General features: G+C 44.1%; 1 protein-coding gene across 5 annotated transcripts in view; it reads right to left on the bottom strand.

Annotated features, from left to right (window-relative positions):
- Positions 1 to 23,405, bottom strand: part of DAPK1 (death associated protein kinase 1) — a 70,321-nt gene that overhangs the window by 36,601 nt on the left and 10,315 nt on the right. For 3 of the 5 annotated variants that reach the window (XM_032953327.1, XM_032953329.2, XM_032953328.2), the window contains 2 exons: positions 5,899 to 6,123; positions 403 to 541 (listed from right to left, as the gene is read on the bottom strand). In XM_032953327.1, coding sequence (XP_032809218.1) covers positions 403 to 541; positions 5,899 to 6,123 — 364 coding nt within the window. Of the gene's footprint in view, positions 1 to 402; positions 542 to 5,898; positions 6,124 to 23,405 lie in introns of those variants that run through there. The other 2 variants (XM_032953330.2, XM_076066833.1) reach the window with 1 other exon arrangement.

Genomic DNA, 23,405 nt, shown 5'->3' on the forward strand with positions numbered 1-23,405 from the left:
ATATGAGTGGAGAGTGATAGCCGAACCGGTAAAGACCCACCTCCTTCCCTCTACACCAAACTACAGTGACCACCTGTGGTAAGGTATGATCAAACAGCCCCCACGTCCGACATGGTATGGGGGAGGCCTTCGTCCAGCAGTGACATGACACAGAGCTGTACTGTGGTCAACGCTTACAAACGAACGACCGACTTATTCTTTTTTTTTGAGGTTTCAAAAATTACATTCAAATAAAATGTGCTCTCTGCTTCTAAAACACGTTTAATCGCAACGTGGAAGCGTGACTTCCAATGGGACAAGAAAACCAGCCTGGGGCGCAGCAAACACCAAGATCTTCAAATCTGTGAGTTCATAGCCCGAGTGTCGCCCCCCCCCCCCACCATTTGACTCCAGTACTCTCACCTTAAGGTCAAAGTGCGCGATGTGCTTGGAGTGCAGGTAGTGCACGCCATCCAGGATTTGCTTGATGAACTCGGTGGCCTCTTCCTCACTAAGGGCATCCTTCTTCGCCAGGAAGTCAAACAGCTCGCCGCCCGACACCCTGGTGATGACAGCAGCCACCGCACAGCCAGAGCTTAGATATGTACACAGTACAACGTCGCATATCCGCCCAATCACAAAACCGCCCTGACCAATTAACCGCCCACACCCCATTGCAGTATATGTGCATGGTATTTTTTAACGCATGTTCGCAAACACATTTTCGCAAAACAGTAATGTGTTCTTAGCCTTGCACACCTTCACTGACATGTAGAGCAAAGTAAAGTCTAGTGTGCGCTCAATTATATTCCAGGAACCCATCTGTACGTGGCGTTTTTAAAAATCAAAGTTCGCATATCTGACCATTTCACATGCAGGAATGTCTTCTTAATCTCACGTATGTTCACTTGCTTCTTGCGACCTATTTGCACATGATGTAATTGTTTTTTTTACACAAATGTGCTTATATCCGACCCTTTTACTTATCTGCCAATTCCCTTTAGACCGATGCAACATTTACTGCACGTTTCCCGGTGACAGGAGAGGCAGACATCACAGTTGATAGGGCTACTCCGGGGCAGAGGATGATTAATCATTTATAGATGCCAAGATGCAGCATGTCTGAGCACCTGCCTGTAGACATCAGGCATGTAACTGCAGTGTTGATCAATGAGCCGCCCACGGCTCCATTTTGTATCATGTGATAAAAGGACCCAGGCGAGTGATGCAGCAGAAAAAACACATCCTGTGCAGGGGACTGTCAAGGAACAGCACCGTCTTTAACAACGATTGTCACCCGTCCTGATTTTCCCAGGATTGTCTCGGGTCTTGGTTTTTGTCAGCCGCATAACAAAAACACACCACTCAAGCCGATGCATTTATACATGTTCCCCTTCTGGTATTGTGATACAATTTCTCTCTCTCCATGATATGGACCTCAGGAGGTGGCAAACCATACGTACAAATGAAGCTCGATTTAACAAAGTGGCCAGCAAAATTGCTCAGCAAAGCGGGAGAACAGCCTTTCAATGAGGCTTCACAGATGACAGAACTTGAAAAAAAAAATCCCAGTTTTTTTTCCTTTCTCCAAACCTTGCAGGCTGCATTGGACGACGATGCCATTTACACAGCCAAAAAAAACACGAGCCAGTCTGCTTTACGTCAATGCCATTCAACGATAGCCCATGAAACGATGGTTAACTTTGGAAAAAACTGTACTATGGGTGTGTATATATATGTACTGCGATTGTGTGCATGTCATATGCAGTCACATAGAATGCCTATAGGTCCGACACATTAGATATTATGGAGTACATGTATATTAGGCATGTAACGATGCATCTTTTCCTCGATTAAAATAGATTATGCTCAAAGATATATGCACTGAATCATGTTTGTGAGAATTTCTTTGATATGATCTATGTAACCTATATGCAACTTATATGCCAACAAGACGTTTAGGGTAAGTGGGTGAAGTGGAACAAAGTAAAAATAATTAATTACTCAAATTAATTGCCACCCTAAATCATTACAATGTCTCTATTCGGTGAAGTTGAATCATTAAATGCCGAATGCATATAGACCTACATTAAAACAAGTGGTGTAGACAAATGGGCTCGGTCTGATGGTTTTCATCAATGAGGAAATACGAAAATGAAATGGGGAAACAAAAATTGCAAAAACCTGCACCATCGAATCGGTTGAAAGAGCTGCACATTTGCCTTTAGCTGGAAACAATCTTACAAAGATCCCACCGCGCGAAAAACATCGCGCTTGCAACGCACTTTACATTCTAAGCAGGGGCTCCCCGCCAACTGCACGATCTGCCCAGTTTTACGATCGCGCTCAGAGGAACGGGCGGCAACGATCACCGTGCCGTCGTACCGCCAAATCCCACGATCCTTGCGCAAGAGAAGCCCCGTTTGCATTTGGGCTCACGCGATGGCATTGGAGGGGGGCAGCTGCACACGATGCCAGAGTGTGCCGCGTCACATGTGGCCACGGCAACAGCTGCATCGCCACCGCGCCCCGCGTCACCGAGATGGAACGCCAAGTTTTGGGATGTTTGCTCGAGGGACATATCAGCGGCGGAATCCAATCCAAGGTTACCCAGCATCCCGTGCTCATTCAACCGCCCCCCCCCCCCCCACCAAGGCCCACCTAGTGCTGAATCATGGTTAGCATGGTCCATGGTGCAAGGATTAAATAAAAAAACAAATGTGTAGCCTGGCACCTAGGCTCTTTCGGCCTACGAGCAGTTGCACCACCTGCACACTCAATAGCAACCAACATCGCTGTGGCCACCAACCCCCTACACCTGTCCCACCCACCTCTCTTTCACTGGTGTGCTCTTTCACACTTCCCTGAGCCTGCCCGCACCATCACCCTCAGCTTGTTAGGAATATTCAGTCAACCAAAACTGCAAAACAAACTAGCCCGATAGAAAATGAACTACTTTTGGGCTCGAGTTGGGCGTGGATCGCTGCCGTTTATATGCACTTGTTCGGTTTGAATGAGCAGAGCTCACACTGGAAACGTGCAGTGTCATTTTTGTACGTGTGCCTGGGCAGTGTAAACGAATGCACAAGCGCAGGCACATAAGTGCACACAGACAAAGATCCCCCGTATAGCCTTAACAGACTGTTTGGGCAAGTGCTGTTAGCAAGCGACACCTATAAAGGCCAGTATGGCACACAAGGGGGTGGGGATAGCCAGCACCAACGCCCGGCTGCCTTTGTCTCCCCCGTAGCGATATTAACACACCGCACCAAGTACTCACTTGAGGCCGAGTCGAACTAAGGGGAAGCCCTGCACCACTTCAGATAATTGTCACTGGTGTTGACCAGGAGTGGGAATCGAACTCGTGTCGCCGGGTTTGCAGTGCAGCGAGCTAACCACTGCACTACTGCTCCCGACACAAGCATACACACTCGCAGTATCTAAAAATGTGTGCGCAAGCTCAACCTGTCAAATGCTGCGGGTGAGCATTTAAACCACATATCAGAGACTCCTTCGGCAAACGGACCCAGTTCTGGGGACACGTTTTTTTTTGCCTGTTCGAATCAGGAAACAGCTGCAAGCTCAGAAGGACAATTTAATTCAACGAGAACTACATACCAGGGACAAAGGGTGACAACATGAAAAGCATCCGTTTGTCACACTGGGTGAAGGCATATGCTCTTGTGGGAGTGATCGACTTTCATCTTAAGCACAAATTTAATTTCCAATTTTATTCCACTGTGTGGCTCTTCAGTACAAGTTTCTTTCGTGGGGCGGGCAGCCACAACCCTGTACAGAAAGCCTCTGAGTTTGACAGATTAATAGTGGGTCACGTTCGAAAACTCTTTTGGGTTTTAATAGCACAGTGCTCAGGAGGTACCATTTCTGTAAATTGCGCGTCGTAAAATGAGCGTATTTTAAATTCAGCGCTCCGTTCAGCTCATCATTGGGAGTACCTGTCCCTAACAGCGAGTGGCAAAGTCACAATTATATCTGCATCGGATGTGACATTGGCACAACTGTCAATGCACTGGCACAAATAAAAATTTGATAATTTAAATCTACCTTCATTTCAAATAAAGGAAATAAACAATTAACAAACCTACAATCAACTCAACCAACAACTACAGTATTTCCCCCAAAAAGCTATGCACGTGTACTATTTATTTGTAAAGTGCTTTTTTAAATTAAGAAACACTGACCTGTTTTCTTGGCTAGCACACAGCTTCAATTAGACATGGTGAAACATTGCCACTCAAGAAATGGTTGACCTTTCTATGGCTATCTCCCCGCGTTACGGAAAGGGGTGGCCATAATTCCAAGCTTTACGTCACGCTGAGAAGAACAAACATACTATAACCTAAAAAAAAACTCTCCGATTTCCAAAATGACACTTGTACATACTTGAACACATTTAAATGTAATTTTTTAAAATAAATGATTTCAGATGTACTGACTAGAACGCTGTTCGTTCCGAGATTAGGAAGCCACTGGAGCTATGCACTTTTAAATCTAGAATGAAAACTCATTTCTTGACAATTGCTTTTTGTGTTTAGTTTGTTGTCCTTCCCCCGCAACTGCAATTAGCACGGTTGGCTACATATGGGGCGAAAGTTCAACGTAAATACATACATAAATTTGAGCATTTCCCTCAATGTTCACTGTCCAATTTTTGCTCAGCGACACGTTTAGCAATGACGTTATGCGTCATAAGTTGTATCAACAAACAAAAAAATATACGAGAATGCATAATACAATGGTGTCCCTTGAACAGAATCAATCTGACATCTGCGGGCGTAGTCGCTGAACAAGAATCCCCTGTGGGCAAGGCTCGCCCGCCGAGTGACAACCATGTAAATCGTAATTGCGTCACGTATCGTAAAGACTCGACAAAGTCACGAGTTGTGAACCCAATTGAAAATTCCCTTCAATACATTATGGTGACGATCCATTAGGGGTTGACGCCGTTATGTTGCTGGTCATAACTGCGGCACTATATTTGCTGCCGTGCACCCAACGTCAGCTACCGTCCTTCAAACACACTGTGGATGTGAAACAGTAAAAGGACGCATTGCCGTTTACCATGCGATTTAAAGTTCAACAAAACGTCCACGGGGAAATGATGCAAAAAAATAACGACATTTTAAACGCATTACAGTTATTAACGCGAGGGCAATTTTTGTTTTCTCGGTAATTTGCTGAGGAAAAGGATCCTGGCAAATGCCGACCTATTTCTATCAATGACCACCACAACTACAAGAATTCTATAAGCAACATGAACGCACCGTCAAGGTTGCTTTGAAGGGCATGAAATGTCGTTGCTACCAATTCCTTGCATCTCAGGCGACACTTGTGCTAGGATGGCATAGCTTTTCAAACTTTCATTTTGGCACAGCCACTGAACAAAAGGAACTTAACAAGAATTAATGGGGACTACAAATACAACATTTTCGATGACAGCATCTTGAAATACACTGTTACATACATATGCAGATATTATTTTAATAATATTATTATAATTTACAGAGCTTTGTCAATTCATGCCTCCCCATGCCATGGGGGGTTTCGTGACCGGACATCACCATGTTGGTCAGTCCGGGTTAGTGAAGGGAGGGCCCAGGGCGGATTTAGACATCACTAGACACCAAGGCATAATTCACTGCCTTCGCCTAAATGTTGACTTATCACATTATTTCCACACAATTCGCAAAAAATAAAAAAAAACCATTGATTCTTGCACGATCGAAATTGACGTGTGCAACGGAAGTGTGGGAATCTTTTTTTCTTATTCACATATGTCTAAATGAATGGACGTGTCATTGCGCAGTTGAGTAAACGGGGAGCAGAGAAAGACGACGGGTAAAAAAAAAAAACACCAAGGCAAGGCCGGGCCAAGCCGGGACTGGGGCGATGGCTCACAGCTCCAGGATGAGGATGACGTCGGCCTTGCTCTCGAAGACATCGTGCAGGGCGATGACGTTGGGGTGGCGCAGCCCTCGCAGCACGTTCACCTCGCGCTCGATGTCCTCGCGCACCACGCCACGTCGACTTGAGCGCGCCGAGCGGCTCTTCCGGATCAGCTTGGCTGCGAACTCCTCGCCCGATGTCTTCTCGCGGCACCGCTTCACCACCGCAAAGTGCCCGCTTCGTGCGCGTTGGGGGGGGGGGGGGGGGGTGGGGGTATGGGTAGAGAAAGGGAGACACGTTAAGAACGAGCAGGTGGGGGAGATGGGGGGGGGGGGAAGAAGGCAGAAAGGACAGAAGGCAAGACAAAACGAGAGGAGAATAAGAGAGAAGAGATAAACTGATGGATGAACAGGTCCCTGCAGGGTGGGCTGGTAGGAACATTGGAATTTTGCGCAATTTTATTTTTACACCCCAACAGCACGAGATTTCACTTCGTTAAACTATTGAAAGGGGACGGACGGACGGACGGATTAATCTATTGCAGGCTGGTACACTCAGTTTACAACTTCATTCCTACCAGTAACAGGCAGATACATAGACAGACATACAGAAAATCTGATAGACACAGGCAGATGGACTGTATACAGACAAAAGGAGAATAAATAAAGACAAAAACTAGAGACACGGAGAGATGGGAGAAACATACTTGAAGGTGAACCACACACAAAAAGAAGAGCTGGATGGAGATCCACACAGCCAAAGTAATAGGAGAGAGAAAATACATATGGAGAAACAGATATTGATAATCTTAATGGGACCTCACTTGATTTTTGATTTAAATCTTTCGTGACTGCATGGATTCATCTTCTTGCTTCTTTCGGTAAAGTCACGTAGTAGGGAAATAATAAAATAATAAAAACAAAACATATTAAAATATGCTTTATTTTTATTATTTCCCTTCTACGTGACTTTACCGAAAGAACCAAGAAGAAGGACCTCACTTGCTTAAATAAATAACATTAACCACTTCATTTTACTGCAGTAAACAGCAACATGAGAATTTCAAAACCGCAACAGTTTACACATCAGGGAGGAGCTGCACTCGTCACAGAAGAGAGCAAAAGGCACCAAAGCAGCATAACCAACAACTTCACTCACACTCTAAACGGCCCTAGCCTTGAAGCTCTAATGTACTAATGCATCGATTTATAAACCAATTTGTGCATTAATTCATTTGCTCATTCATTCTTTGAGCTCGGGCCGGTGGGTGACATTGGCACGCATGCCAAGAGGTTGTCTAAGCAATACCGGGGTGCAGAACGCCTCCATGCATTGCACAATCGCCCACGGGGTAAGGGGGCGAAGCACAGGTTTGTTTTTGTGAGCAATTTCCACTGCACTTAATTACAGTCACTCGACCCTCTTGTCTATCACCCAACTACATTTCCACAGTGCAGCCTGAGGTAGCTGTGTGGCTCATGGGGGCCAAATCCATATTTAAGCCGATGAGTACCTGGGTTTGACAGCTCTTCCGTGATTTTCATTTTGTACCACGTGTCGTTTGGCATGGTGTCTGATATTTCCCTTTAATTCCAGCTCGTGAAGAAGTTCCATTTAGCGAAACGTTTGACCCAATGCCTAACAACACCCAGTACAGCTTGGCAACACATAAGAGCCATACGGCACAAACCCGGGTTTGATTCCAGGTTTCGGCTAACTGTGATGAAAATGGTTCTCTATGATTTCTTTCCAGGCTTTGAAAAACATGCAGTTTGGTTTCATTGAACTGCCACACTCAGTCTGTTCAAGTGACTTCAGAACTATTCCTGCGACATTTTTCCAGGCCGTTCTCCCACACAATGTCCTGCATTGCTTGCTGTGAGAGTTCTGAGTGGAAATGTTGTCGCCTTACGGCATGAACCCAACAGTGCAATTGAAATATAATTGGCAGCAGAAGAAATAAAAAAAAATCAAATTTCAAGGTTGGGCTGAGGCGACAACAAGCAACGACTTCACTGAATGATAAAGTCAAATGGGTTTTAAAATCCACTTTAAATGTCGATGCATTTCAGTAATCACTGCTTAAATTACTACAGAGCTCCAGGAATCAAACCACTGACTGTGCAGATGGCTCAGTGGTAAGTGCCCCAACCACAAGGATATTCAGTCACCCACATCTACATGCAGTACACGTACAGCCCTTTCGTAAATTCACTGCTGGATAAGAGCTTCTCCACACCTTATTGGTCGTGCGGTCATATGACCATACTTCACCATGCTGGTCAATTCGGGCTTGTGAGGGTGGGGAGCGTAGACATAGGAGCATAGTAGTACAGTACAACATTGCATTTTTCTGCACTGCCCTCTGCTGCCAATCACATCGGCCTAAAGCAGCCTATAGGAACCTGTTTATTGTGCATGATGGCAGCACATGCAAGCACTACCCAGTGCTTGCATTAGCTTATGAGATCTGACGAGACGGGTGCGTTACGGGTGATTTGGTCAAAGGCACGGTTAGTCTGTCCATATGCAGTACAGGCCTCTTGCTTTCTGCACAGCACTGAGTTTTGAGGCGTAAGTACAGTACAACACGGATCACGCATAAGCAGTGAATGCTATGCGAAAGACACGCGCGTTCCTGTGAGCAGGCCCACCATCTCCACCGTCGTCCCTTCCCCCATGCGGCCCTTGGAACAATTAAATCACGGTTCAGTGGTAACCCTTTCACGCGCGGGCAGTGCATTATTTAAACCGCCCGTGGCCCCCTCATGTCACAGCGAGTCATGATCGCGCGAGGCATGTTGAGAGAGCACGCCACCACCGCCACCCGTGCCCCTGGGTTCGCTCACCACACTTTCATTCATTTATTTGACCGGGTTGCTGGGTCAGTTGGCCAAACAGGGATCTGGGTCCTCAATCAACAATTCCAGTTCAAGCCATGATGGGTGACCATGAAATTTCACTTATGCAGCCAGTGTGTTTAAGACGTACACGTGCAGTGTTTGCGATGCCCGTATCCCTTGTCCTGTGAGTGAGCGTTCCTCAAGAACTCGTGTCTTCCCACGTGGAACAAAAATATTTTAAGAAAGATATGTAGGAGGATTCTTCTGAGAATACTGCTGAATTGGTGAGGTTTGCAAGGGTAGAATATTTTAGTTTAATTAAATAGGTGAACAGTCATAAGCCATAAGAAAAATTACAATGACAAAATATAGAAAAATTAAGTTAACCATTTAAACCGTTTCCCAAATGATTACATTTAATATAAAGAGACAGCGACAAGTCCTCAGACCGAGACATTTTCTTCAAATACCTTATTAAATAGCAAGACTTCAACATTTCAAGTGGAGCGCGGGGGTTTCCTTTAACGACAGTGCTGCGAGCGAAGAGTTCACAATGCATCGTGGATGCGAACAGAGTGAGGCAGGCGAGCCCGGCTCCCGTTTGACGTTAACAACATGTGTCTGAGCAATGCCTGTGTCCGCGAGGAAGGAAGGCCACAGGATTCCCACGTTACCCGGTGCCCTGATGAATCGAAACCCTAATTTTTTTCCCTGCACATATGGTGCCAAAATTAAATCTGCGCACGAGTGACGCAGGCATATTTTGCAGTCAAGACGCCGTGGGAAGAGGTGGGTACAAAGGAAAGAGATCAACCCCAAACTATAAATTAAATAAGGCGTTGTGAAAAATCTAAACCTGAACAATAGCATGTGCAAAAGTGGCCTTGCCAGTATTTTTTAAGGCTCACATAAATATAGAGTAATATTATAATTGTATGTTATATGTAAAAAAAAAGTTAGCACACAGCTTGTCAAGCATTAGACACATGGTATTGTTTGTCGTACCCTGCGAGCTCTCTGGCTCACAAAAGTATGCTCAAACGCCAAAACACCAAACCCAAAAAATAATTTCCTGTCGCCACTATTTCATTAAAGCTCCACGTCCCTTTGTTTTGTTAGTGTTTGTTTTATTTGCCCCCTTTATATTAAAACTGCACAGATTCAAAAGCCACTGCCAAAGAGCTGCCGTGATTAATCCACAAAACGGACGCTCTCATCATTTGCTGGAAATTATGTTAAACTCATTTCCATGGGAAAAAAACATTTACATACATAGGTTTCCCATAATTTTTTGAGTGAAAACGTGCGAATGTTGAAAATTTTTGGTTAAAAGAACTTGAAAAATTATAAGACCAAATGTCTGTTGAGCCCGATGACCAAATCACCTACGATGCGTCGGTTCTCGTCAGAGCTCAGATGCTAAAAAGGGTTGGGCCTGGATATCGCTTAGATGAGCGACCACCGTGAAATGTGTTATATAGGCTGCGAAGCTGCATGGTGGGAAATGCAGACAAAAGTCATATTGTATTGTGCTTAAATGCTCCTCACCTTCACCAATCCACAATGACCAGCGTGAAATTGACTCAATAACCCCCATGACCCATATAGTGCAGGAATGCCTTCATCCAGCAGTGGACTGATTAAAGCACCATACACAAATATATGTCTGCTGAACTGCCAAGACAGCAACAAAACTATTTGCTGAAATAATTTAGGGTGTTTGAAAACGATGGACCCAATTTCAAAGCAGTATATTTCACGATGACAACATGTTACAATTATACGAAAAGTTAAAAACGGTTTAATGAGTTATCAAGTTTTACTAACCGTTTTATAAATGCTCTATGTGCCCTCCACCTGCTGTACGGACAACATCGAGATTATATTCTTGGTTCTTTCGGTAAAGTCACGTAGAAGGGAAACAATAAAATAATATAAAACAATAACATTTTCACACCTGATGATGATTGCTTGTGTTGCAGTCGAAACGTCGTGAGAATTTTATTGTTTTTATATTTTTATTATTTTATTGTTTCCCTTCTACGTGACTTTACCGAAAGAACCAAGAATATGAATCCCTGCAGTCACGAAAGCTTTAAATCAAAATAGAGATGATAGTTGAATTCGTCCCAAACGCCTCTCTTCTCACGTTTTCCTCTGAGGTGCATGGTCGCCCTGTGCTCTTCCCCTTACATAAACAGCAGCCCGTTTCCTCAAATTGTCGGTACCAACGACGAACGCTCTTTGACATTGGCGGATCAATGCCAAAACGCCATTGAAACGCATGCTGGACCGCAATTACGGATTCAGTCTTGCTGAACTGCAGAACGCAAAACGCCCCTTGTGTTGCGGGGTCACCGTCTCGCGAATGACTGAGACTAGGGGCTGTTTGTGCGCTGGGAGAGTCATCTAGCGGTAATCATTTGAAACTCTATGCCCCGCCCTTTCAAGTGGTAAGAGTTTCATTCATGGGCGGTTCGTGGTTGCAGAGATATAGCGATTTCAAATCGGGTCCATCTTTTTAAAATACCCTGTAATTGTACTGTTAAGCCAAGCCTATAGGCCATAACACGACTAGCAGTACAGTATTTACGATCCCTTTCCTATTTTGTCCATCGAGCTGCAATAAAGCGTTGATGAGTAACATCCTGCCTTTCTCTTAGACCTCATCAAACACCATCATAAAAACCCAGGGATGCTAACATTCACGACCATTATAGGCTGCCCATATACCAGACCTTCTCCGGCCACACGAGCGATAGTTAAGTGCCGTGGATTAAAGCAAGGAGCGTGACAGTGTAACCAGGATCCAGGCGTAAGCTGCTCGATGCCATACACCGCTTTGTGTCTGTGCTATTTGCCTCGGACGAATTAAAAACTTACAGCAAAAAAAGTCGACCACAGACCCGGATTTGAACTCATGGACATCTGATTGTGAGTCACGGACTGTAACACTGTGCCACTAGGCCGGATAATTATAAATCATCATCATCGGCCATTACCCATCCACTGCTATTTGAAAGTATCCTCAAGCCATCGCCACCTGTCATGCAATCCAACAATCCATCTAGTACCTGCACATTAAATGATTTCATTACTTCATCTGCTCTGTGGACATTTCCTCAGACACATTCCATTCCTGGCTGCCAATCCACTATTATTCTTGACCATTATCCATCATTCCTTCTAGTGACGTGTCCTGCCCAAACCCACTGACAGCTCATTATCACAGTATAATTAGTGAAATGCCTCTTATCTATATCACTATTACCACTGGCACCTATTATCCGTGGCAATAATCAACCGAAGAATCCTATGATCCTGCAGATGTTATTTTCCTATTGTCTGGTGGTTTTTTTTCACAGACAAGAGGATTGACCTGGATGTGATAGAACATTCATCCTATTATCCACATTTACCTGCAGACAACAGCCACCTGAAAGTGGCGTCTGGGTAGCACTTTGTCATTCAATTGTCCACATTATTTCACAGATAAGAGCAGCGAGCCAAAAATGCCACCAAATTCACCCTGCCTCTATATTAATACCATAATTATCATAATCAGCCATGGTTTATTCTTGTTGTATTTACAATCACGTTACAATATTACGGTAAGAGCACCCCCATAGCTACGTGAGTAAGAAGGGCTTCACCGGTGTGATTGAGCCTAAAAGGGTGAAGGACCTGGCTCTGCGTTAATAATTCTAGATTTGAAGCTTTCGTGACTGCAAGGATCCATACTCCTTGGTTCTATTCGGTAAAGTCACACAAAATCCGTGACCTGATCAAATCCATGAAGGATGTCATTCCTGACTTACAGTACCCCGGGGTTTACAAATTGAGTTGTACCTGCGGTGATTGTTATATCGGGGAGATGAAACGACATGTCTCTGACCGAATTCGCGAGCACAAATCAGATTTGAAACACGGCAGAACGAATTCTTCTGCCGTAGCTGATCACTGTTACAACGCTGTGGGTGATCACGATATAGTTTTCTCCGATACCAAGGTTCTCTGCAAACCCATGGGTTATTATCAGAGATTGGTCCACGAGGCAATTCAGGTTTACAAACACAGACACAATTTCAACCGAGAGGATGGTTTCAAATTAAGCAATCATTGGAAAGATGTTCTAAATCAAACCAAACATTAAACTAATTTCCCATGGTACAGTATATTTTTTCTAGTGATATCCCAAACTTTCACAGCTGCTTATTTCCCTTCACACCAAAATTATATAAACTCTCCTCCCCCCGCGCCTGGTCCATCATGGTCCCCCCGCGCCTGGTCCATCATGGTCCATCAGGTACCTCCTACGTACATCATGCTCATTTTTATGCTAATTCCTTTGTCAAGGCGCCTTTGTTTCCTACCACACAGCTTAAAGAACGCGACCTGGGCTTGGCTGATTTCACTCCAACGCTGTCTTCTGGACAGTCCGGTCCCTTCACCTGATGAAGGCCACTTGTGTTGTGGCCGAAACGTCGTGATTTTATTTTTATTGTTCTATTTTATTTTTTTATCTGCGTTAATAGTTCAAGCTCAAGTAGGCGTAAGGTGCGTAAGCGTGTGCGTGCAAGCAATCTCATAATAATTCTGATAAATGTGCCCCAGTTCGCAGTGCTGCAGAAGCGCAAGCAGTATGGCAACAGCAGAGGAATTCTAAATTGCCGTTTATAGATTCAACAATGTTTTTTTCTCTGTTATTTATTTTCTCCAAATTGCGACACAGGGAATTATACAATGTCGTCCTAGCCAACAACACTGATGCACACAGTGCCTTATTTACAGGATGTATTCCTGTAAAGAGGATATATTGGACAATGTGAAGCTATTCACAGTTCCTTGTATTGGGGTTTTACCTGCCCTTCGCTGGGAGTGACCTTTACCCCCTCCTACTACATAAGAGCCCCGACATATCAGCGAATCTCCATGGAGACCAGGAATCAAGGCAAAAATGTTGAGTGCCTGTAGAGGCATCAGGTGTGAAAGTTAATGGGGAAGTCAAGACGGTGCAAACAAGGAACACTGTCGACCATAAAGTTCGACCTACCCACTTGAACGCGGTGTATAACTCCACACAGGCCCATAATGCGTCGTTAAAGTCATCAACAAACCCCCAGCAAATAGCCTGGTCAATTTTACAAATTGGCAAAGGTGATTGCAGGGAACAGAGGATCAGTGGAGCCCCGGATTAACACAAAGCCAATGTGCAAAGTTGGCTAAAACCATTTTGTCGTAGTCATCATACAACAGTGGTTTACCCTGTAAATAGTAACAGGGGTGCAGCAGTGGCATGGTGGCTAACGCAGTGCGCTCGCTGCGAAGTTGGCGACCGCAGTTTTTGATTTCCCAGGCACAACTAATATCAGTGGCAGATGATGTCCGAACCGGTCCTGCCTCCTTTCACAAACCCGCACCTAACCAGTGTGCTGAAGTATGGCCAAAGAACCCCAATAACCGGCACAGTGCGGTGAGAACTTCATCCAGCAGTAGTTTCATAAAGGACATCCAAGTTATATATTATACAACCACAGTACATTGCACGATTGTACTTCCTTGGTGGAGTGGTCAAGGATGTTGTATTTGAGCTTGAATATGCAAATGTGAGTTTACAACCAAATTACTCTGCCGCGTTTAAATTCCGCATTCAAATTTTTGAAACTTTTGCGCCATGTTTACACATCCAAGTGCAGACCCGTATGAGAGGTGAAGGAGACTTGTCGGGCCAGTATCCAGTTCCAGATTTGAATTCTTGTATGATTGATGTTACTCATCGTGAGCAACTGGAGAAGCAGCCGGCACATTAATAATTTAAGGGTTGAGTCAACCTGCCACGCTGCATCCCGCGGCAACTCAACCAGAGCCAGCATTGGCGATAGGCACCAACTTCCCTCCTGCCGGGGTGACGGTGACACATGGGCAACGTTCCTATTCGGTGGGACCCAAATTAAATATATAACCCCCCCCCCCCCCCCCCATAGTCTGGAAGAATCTTTGCCCAGCCATCCATGCTGTTGACTCCCGACCTCTGCTTTAGTTCAGGCTCTAGATCTTCCTTTTTTTTTCCACTGCTCATAGCCAACTGCCTCTTTTCTGTACAAAGTAAACATGCCCAACTGTTTCTGCACAGCTGCTTGAGATTCTGTCGCATTTAGACGCTATACTGATCCGCATCATATTGTAGCCACCCTGACGCAGCACCACAGCAGTAAGGCTGATTGTCGACGCAAATGCCCCCGCGCGACCGTCACCGCTGTCGCCGTCACCACCTTTTCACGCGCGCAGCAGCCAGCGAGCAAGCGAGTGAGTAAACGGGATAAAACGCAGGCGGTGCGACGCCCTTTGTGTTGGCATGTTTTATGTTATGCTCAAACAGAGCAGTTCATTATGCGAGCGGGATGGGTCCAGTCCGCAAACCACTTTGAAACACCGAGCCGCGAGGAGGGTTGAAACGCACACCGTTCAGCACTCCGCCGGCACGTCAATTATTGAGCGCGTTTCTCCCGCACGCTCTGTAACATCGGTAGTGACAACAAGACGCAGAACGCACACTCGTGTGCCCACTCCTCACAGGAATAATGGCAATGTGGCAGTCAGATAAGCGAACACGGCCAGGAAGATGTACACCACGGAGTGAGTGTCTTGAGGACTCTGTGAGCCTTTCTTGCTCAACTATATTCCACATAGCCCATTCTCAAAATAAAATTGCACACTACTGTACAGTGAATTTTACAATTACTGCATATACAGGATGAATATTTTTTACGTAAAAAATTTTATCTAGTTTTGAGCGGTGGGCACATATAAAGAATGTGATGTCTTTCCAACAACGAGTGGAGCAAGGGCCTGTCCCCATGTTTAATTCAAGCTGCCTTTCCAGGTTGGCACCATGTGCTTTTTTACATGACACCAATGCATACGTAAACTAATTAAATTAATAACAGCACAGTGCTAACAGCTCATTATAAAAACCTCTGCTCGCTAAATATCTAAAGCAGCCAGTCGAGCAAAAATATCGCAGTGGTGTATTCATGTCTTGTGAATGCAGTGGCACACATCACATTAAAAGGATAATCAGCCAGGCTACAGATGTTCAAATGCATCAGTGGCACAACACAAAATAAAAGGATGCTCGTCTGTAAACAAACGACACACCAAAGTGTGCGGTGGACCTGGTGAATCTGGGAGTAATTACGTTTAACGAATGCTCGATCCGAGAATGCAACCAATTTAAAATTGCTGAAACTTAAAACGTCCATTGCATATGGCGGCACGATGCGAACTTCATGTTCGGGTGATGCAAATGAGCTAGACTTATATTTATTTTTTTATTGAAAAGGGAAGTTGTATTATATCTGTTACCCTGCTCTCTCACTTAAATTATGGTGCAGGGAGGTGCACAAATGCACAGACAAGGGATCCCTCTCGCAGCATGGACACTCTTATCTTGTAATGTTTCTCTGAATTTACGATGTTTTAAAAGAGATCTGACCAAGCCAGCATGTGATACAGGAAATTGGATCTCATGGAGTGTTTATATGTATAGATTTTTTTTATTATCCTTGCTGATTTTACTTTTATTCCTTTTTCGTCACGTTGATGACACAGGCCGCTCTTGTAAATGCGATTATGCTGGTCTCGTGATTTTATCATCAAAAACAGCGATGGTGAATCTACTGCTGGATGAAGGCAGCCCCAGACTGCCGCCACCTCTCCACGATCCCGTGATGTGATAAAACACCCCGCACTTGCACACGATCTGATTTAATCGCTCCATCTCCTCGATGGGCGTACTCTCAGATGCGCTCTTATCCCTTGGCTGGCCGTCCGTTATTATTCTTGATCATCAGCATCATCCCTTCTAGCGACATGTACTGGCCAGGCCCCACTTAATTTTCTGAACAGCTCAAATTACGTCATAAACTTGTGTATGTTATCAGATCCATGTCTTCTTCTATCTATCTCTCGATGTACGGTAATAATGAGTTCTAGCCCGGTTAAAATAAAATAAAGTCAATGTAGACCTTGGCTTATACTGGGGACGCCGCGAGAGTTGTAGACTTGGAGCCACAAGTCCAGCTGTGGCGCGCAGCACGAATAATGCAGGTGCAGCGGGCACGGGAACGGGTGGCCTGGCCGCGTGCCCGGCTGCCGTCGCAGCACGCGGAGATCCGCACGTGTGGACTCCTCCTGCTCTAGACCGCTTAAGGGGGGTCCTCGGGGAGTGCAGCCATACCTCTCCCACCTCCCCAGCACCCACCCCCAACATACACAGCTTTGGGCTGATCCCCCCCCCCTCCGTCAGCTGCCTGAATCGTTTCAGTATTTTTCCCCCCTCCCAATTACATTCCCATTGCCATGAGTCGGAGAAATTTACATTCAGAAATAACAGTCTCAGAGAATGGCCTTCAAAAGACAATTTCACAGTACTACTTCTGAATACCCTGATCAGCCTCTTTATCCACACGAGGTGCACACCTTGTAAATGCATTGCACATGATGTTCTTTGCATGTCTAAGAAACTCAACATTTTCATCCCCCAGAGCAGGACTAATCAGAATTTAGTGAAAAGAATAACAACATTGTACAGTACAGTAATTGGTGGGGACTAAAATGAGACCATCAACTCACAGACACTTGAGACTCCAGTTTAGTCATGGGTGGCTGCTCAAATTCGAACCCAGGACCTCAGTGGTACCGGATGCGTGCTCTGACAAAGTGCCGGTCCCACCTGAGCCACCCGGCCACCGCTCACATTCAATAATTGATTCGCTCCTACAGCCCTATACAATGTTCAACAAATTGGATTGTGTTTTATTTTTTTATTTCATTAACTTGGCTCGTTCAATCTTTCGCACAAACAGTGTGGCCGCTTGTGTATATTCTTTATGCATTCTGTGTGAATATCAAGTAAGAAAGGAAATGCTTTTGTCAGCATTCGTGGATTGTCTAGGCATGCCTACGCCACTGTAATACACTCTGCTGCTGATGCTGCTACTGCTGCTGAGAATAATGAATAATTCATGAAACAGGCTGCATTTAGTCGTACATCTTTATGTGATACATTTTGCATCAGTTCTGATCCATCCTTTGCGACGTTGATCATGTACCGTTTTAATTTATGGGAAGCGTTTACGTTAAAACAATGATGAGTGGAAAAGCATCTGTAATCTTGTATTTTATGTGACATAGCTTGCTTTAGGTTAGAAGATTACCAAATGAGGTGCATCACCATTCTATATTGGTTGATTTTTGACAAAGAAAAATGCCCTGAACAAAATAATCACCGAATAACGATGTTTAACACTACAGTCCTTCCTGTAGCTGTGTTAGATTTCCCAAATTATTATTTTTAAAATATTGTTTAACAAAAGTAAATAAATGAGCTTGCTTTTAATTCTCATTCATTAAAGTTGAAGGTCAAACCAATTACAGCGCTTTAAAAATACTATGTTCTATTAAATTAAAAGGCAATGGACCCACCTTCAATAATGTAGTCTTCCTCATCAGACAGAAATGAAACACGGATGGGCACCACGAAAATCAACGACATTTCTCCTCAAATGAGCAATGAGGTGGTACTCATCTCTTGTTTTCAGACCTTATCCAGCGGTGAAATGTATCCATTCCTATGGCAGGGGTGAGTCTATCCAGAAGACAACCACTGTTGATTTCCCCACAAAGCGGTAATCAGTTTATCAATCTCAGATGGATTAAGGGCTGCGTCACTACCACACCCAGGCAATATTATACCTGCCAGCGACATAACATTTATTTTAAAGAAATCAAAACATATAGAAACTTAAGCATAATATATACCGGGCATACTGTAAATGTAGACAAACTCGCCGTCTGTGTCAGCCCCTTCTCGAAGTTGCCCTCTGCCAAGTCCTAGGCAAGTGCTAACGTGCGTTAAGAACGCAACAAGAAGTCTGTGCCATAAACCGGACACGGCGTGCTTATCGTGCTGCCCTCTGGCTAGTGGGATGAGCAGCAACACCATACCAGTCAGACCCTGCCCGCTCTCTCCCTCTCAGGGGTCTCTTCTGCCCTGGGGTGCCGAGGACATGGCGACATGCGCAATACAAAACAATTGCATAAGCCAAGGCTTGTCATAACTGCCGATTCTTATAAGGGAGTTAGGAAAAATAAAAGTTAGGAGAGAATTTAAGGATGATGGATACGAAACTCATGTTGATTAAATAGCAGCAATAAATAACGTAATTGTTGACAACATGGATATGAATAACATTAAGATTATCGTTATATTAGAAATATAATCAATATCAGAAATATAAATATACTTACCTCAGCCACAGACTAGCTGAAGTGCATGGAGCAATGACAATCATTGTAACAATGTGACACGAGTAATTTTGTGATAGCCATTTGCATTCAGTGTGTTTTTTCCTGCCAGCTGATTTGTGCAGTGAGTGAGATGACAATCCCGAGCAATCACTGTCCCGGCCCCAGATTTGTTATCTCACCAAAGCCTGTATTTCACTTCGGTTTTTTTTACATTTTCTCTTAAGGCATGTCGGAGCCTACTTCAGTCACAGTCAAATGGATTTGTGAGCATTTTTTACGAAAAAATATTTTTTGTTATTTTACCAGGTAAGGCCCACTGAGCTATGTATCTTTGTCAGAAGCGATCTGGCCACATATGGCAGCCAAATACTCAAAACGCGATGTTTATAAACGTGGAGGGAAAAACCGGATGACCCGGAGAAGAATCCACAACGCCTAAGAGAACATGCAAACAAACATACAACAGGCGTCAGTCAGGATCGAAGCTACGAACTCCTGCATACCAAGCGAGGGAGATAACATTTCGGGCCCCTGATTAATTATTAATCCACCGAAGCTCTAGAACAAAGCTGCTGGGCAATATTGGTCTGCAAAGCCAATAGCCCAAGGGATTAAAACATTTTTTTGGTCATGTTATCTGGAGAGAAAAAACTGACTTCTCCTTATGTGCGTTTACCCAGAATGCTCCCCAATCCCATAACGCCTTTGTGCACAATATTATGTTTTGCATTGAATAGGGACACATTGTCTGAAATCCTGCGTCCTTTCACTGGAAAGACCACCTCTGCGGTACAAAATTCTACTCACCTGGTATCAACAATCAAGGGTATTTCCCTGTCCCCAGACGACCTGCTTGTCAGTTTTGATGTAGTTTCCTTATTCACCAAGGTTCCTGTACCTGACACCATTGCAATCATTGAAGACTTGGTTCATCAAGGACTAAACACTGAGGTACCCCCCCTGGTGAGACACTGTTTAACCAATACATACTTCACTTGGAATGGAACTTTCTACAAACAAACTGAGGGCACCCCAATGGGCTCCCCCCTTTCTCCAGTTATAGCTAACATTTTCATGGAGAAATTTGAGACTGACGCCATCCAGACTGCCACTCTGCGCCCAACCTTATGGAAGAGGTACGTGGATGACACTTTTGTCATCTGGCCACATGGCCGGCCTGCTCTAGACCAATTCTTCGACCACATCAATTCCATACACCCAGCCATCAGATTTACCATGGAAGTCGAAATAGATGGCAAGATACCTTTTTTGGATGTCCTAATTAAAAAGAGACCTGATGGTTCAATGAGCCACTCTGTCTACAGGAAAGCTACCCATACGGATGCTTATCTGAAACCGGATTCCCACCACCATCCATCACAGAAGAATTCTCTCATCAAGACTCTGTATCATAGAGCCCAATGCATATCCGACCAGGAACACATAAGCAGTGAACTCAAGCACGTACACCAAGCTCTTAGGGATAATGGTTACTCCGACTATACAATCCGCAAAGCTATCACTCAAACCATGAAGACAAACCCTCTTGAGGAGCCTTTCAAAACCATCACTTTACCCTACATTGCTGGGATCACAAAAAAGATCTCCAAAATCTTGAATAAACACAAGATCCAGGTCCGTTTCAACACATTACATAAAATCCGTGATCTGGTTCCGTCTGTAAAAGATGTGATTCCGGACATACAATACCCTGGTGTCTACAAACTAAGTTGCCTCTGTGGTAGTAGTTACATTGGAGAAACCAAACGCCATATCTCGGACCGCATTCGTGAACATAAAGCAGACCTTAAACACGGTAGGACCAACACCTCGGCCGTAGCAGATCATTGTTCTAATTCAGTAGGCTCACATGCCATTGACTTTTCCAAGACGGAGGTTCTTTGTAAGCCATCTGGCTTCCATGAGAGATTCGTTCATGAGGCTATCCACATATACAAACACAGAGACAATTTCAACCGAGAAGATGGATTCTATCTTAGCAATCATTGGAAAGATTTGATAAATCATTTCAGTTCTTGATTGATTGTTCACGCTTACAGTGGCTTTCAGACAGCATACATATAAACAAATTTCGTCTCCCCCCTCCTCTTTTCAAAAAATAGATGGACTATTCCTGGCAAACAGCCAATCGTTGCGCGTGACGCAAACGTTATTTTTATATAAATAAATAAATATGCCGTTTTCTAAATAAATTTATGCAAACCGACACACCTGATGATGACCGTTTGAGTTATGGTCGAAACGTCGTGAGAATTTTTTATTGTTTTATATATATTTTGTTATTTTGTTGTTTCTCTTCAACGTGACTTTACCGAAAAAACTAAGAATATGAATAGGGACACATTGTTTAGATGGAGTGTTCTTGCAAATAACTATCTGTTAACCAAGCAGCATTTACATCGTAAGCCCGATGAGACCCAAAAGATCCAAACTGGTACCAGAGTGTGTTTGCTTTAACAAATAATGCTCGATAATATCGGTCTGGCAAGCTAAGAAAATTATTAACTAAAACACAATTGTATTTATACATGACGACATAACGGCGTTATGCTTCGATATGCTTTGTACCCTAGTAGGAACTGGTTCAACACAGGTGCCTGTCAGCCACCCGAATGTTGCCACGACTCGTGGTGGTGCCGCAGGTGTCGTGAGAACAGGTTGTAGGGTATGTAAATTGCCAAGTAGGTTATTTCTAGGCGTGTAACAATGCACTTGAATGTGATGTCACTAGCGTCTGTTGTGTTCTATGATCCCTATGTTCCTCTTTCTGTCTCAAGTGTCATTCAAATCCTTACCTCTTCGTACTTATTTGCACATTTTTTAGTTTTCCTCCATCATATTGGTCAACGTCAATACTTCGGATCCATATTCCAGAGCAGGAAATATACATTTATTCTAACTTAATTCGTGGGTACATTGTGGTGTGTTAGTTTTCATTTTTAAGTTAAGTTTCCCAAAAGCACTCCAATATGCTCTTGCCTGTCTCTATTTCATTATTATGATCAGAGTCCACCTTCAAATAATGCTGTAGAAACTTTGATGTGTTTTCAAGTGTGTCTCTCCAAAATATATCTTCAATTGTTTAGAGAACACACTGACTTGATTTGAAGCTTTCTGTGTGTCTATGTTGTGTGTCTCTCTTTGTGTCTCTGTGTTGTCTCTCTCTGCTTGTGTGTCTGTCTGTGTGTCTCCGTGTCTGTGTTTTGTCCTCTCTCTCAAATTTAGAAGTTCACTAGGTTTGTTTTCTACCTGATGACGACTGCTTGTGTTGCAATCGAAATGTTGTATTCTTATTATTTATTTTATTTCTACGTGACGTTACCGAAAGAACCAAAGAGTAACACATTGACTGTTGTAAAGAGCAAGTGGGCTTGGGCAAGATATCGCGAGATGAAATTACGAAGGATGGTTGAGACTAATGATTGAATAGCAGCTAAGGGGCCATCCATTCGTACGTACGCAAAAAGCTGCCAAAACTTGACCCCTCCCCCACTCCCTGTACACACGCGCACTTTTTACACCCCCACCTGCGTACGTACGCACGACGCACGCCTGCCCCGGCCCTCCCCGAATCCTATGGAACGGCCGATATTTAATCCACGCAGAAACGATCAAGGATTAATAATATTAACGTGTTTAAGCAAACAGTCCACCGCCGGACTATCTAACTCATTTGAAGGCCAATGTAGACAAATTATTATCGAGGTTTCACCCCCACCCCCACCACCCGTTTCCTATGCGTACGTACATTGTCAATAGACCCCCCCATACGCAACCGTACGCATTTGGGTTAACCCCCCCCCTCCCCCATCCATACGTACGTACTAAATGGATGGCCCCTAAAGGGAACACACCCAAAAAGACTTCCCACCAAGAGCATTGTGATGTGATGAGCTAGTGTCCAGGAGTTTGATAGTTAATTGCATTTCCGGACCATGAGAGATGGCGATTGCTTGAAAAGGTCTTGACCCAACAGTGGAAAGAATATGGCTGATGTGAAAAATGCATTGATTCATCATTTAATATTGCACGTATGTTGAACTTCTTTTGCACCGCACGTATATTGATGCTTATATACACATCGGATCGCAAGAGAAATGTTGCTTGTAATGGATTCCTGTGACCTCTGCAGCCACTAGATGCCACATGAACCCATTCTTGGACCGAATCACAAGTCTGAATTAGAAAAGTATTTCACTGCAGTATTAATGCATTTTGAAAGTGACTGAATGGGTTATTGATACTGAGTTCCCAAAATGGATTATGAATGCTGACTGTTAAACAGAGAAGTGTAAAACTGCTCTTTTGATCTTTTCTCCAGTTGCATAAAAATAGTTTTGCTTG

This window comes from Petromyzon marinus, chromosome 13 (assembly GCF_048934315.1).
Source record: "Petromyzon marinus isolate PM22_M1 ecotype Great Lakes invasive population chromosome 13, UKy_Petmar_22M1.pri1.0, whole genome shotgun sequence".
Classification (NCBI taxonomy): Eukaryota; Metazoa; Chordata; class Hyperoartia; order Petromyzontiformes; family Petromyzontidae; genus Petromyzon; species Petromyzon marinus.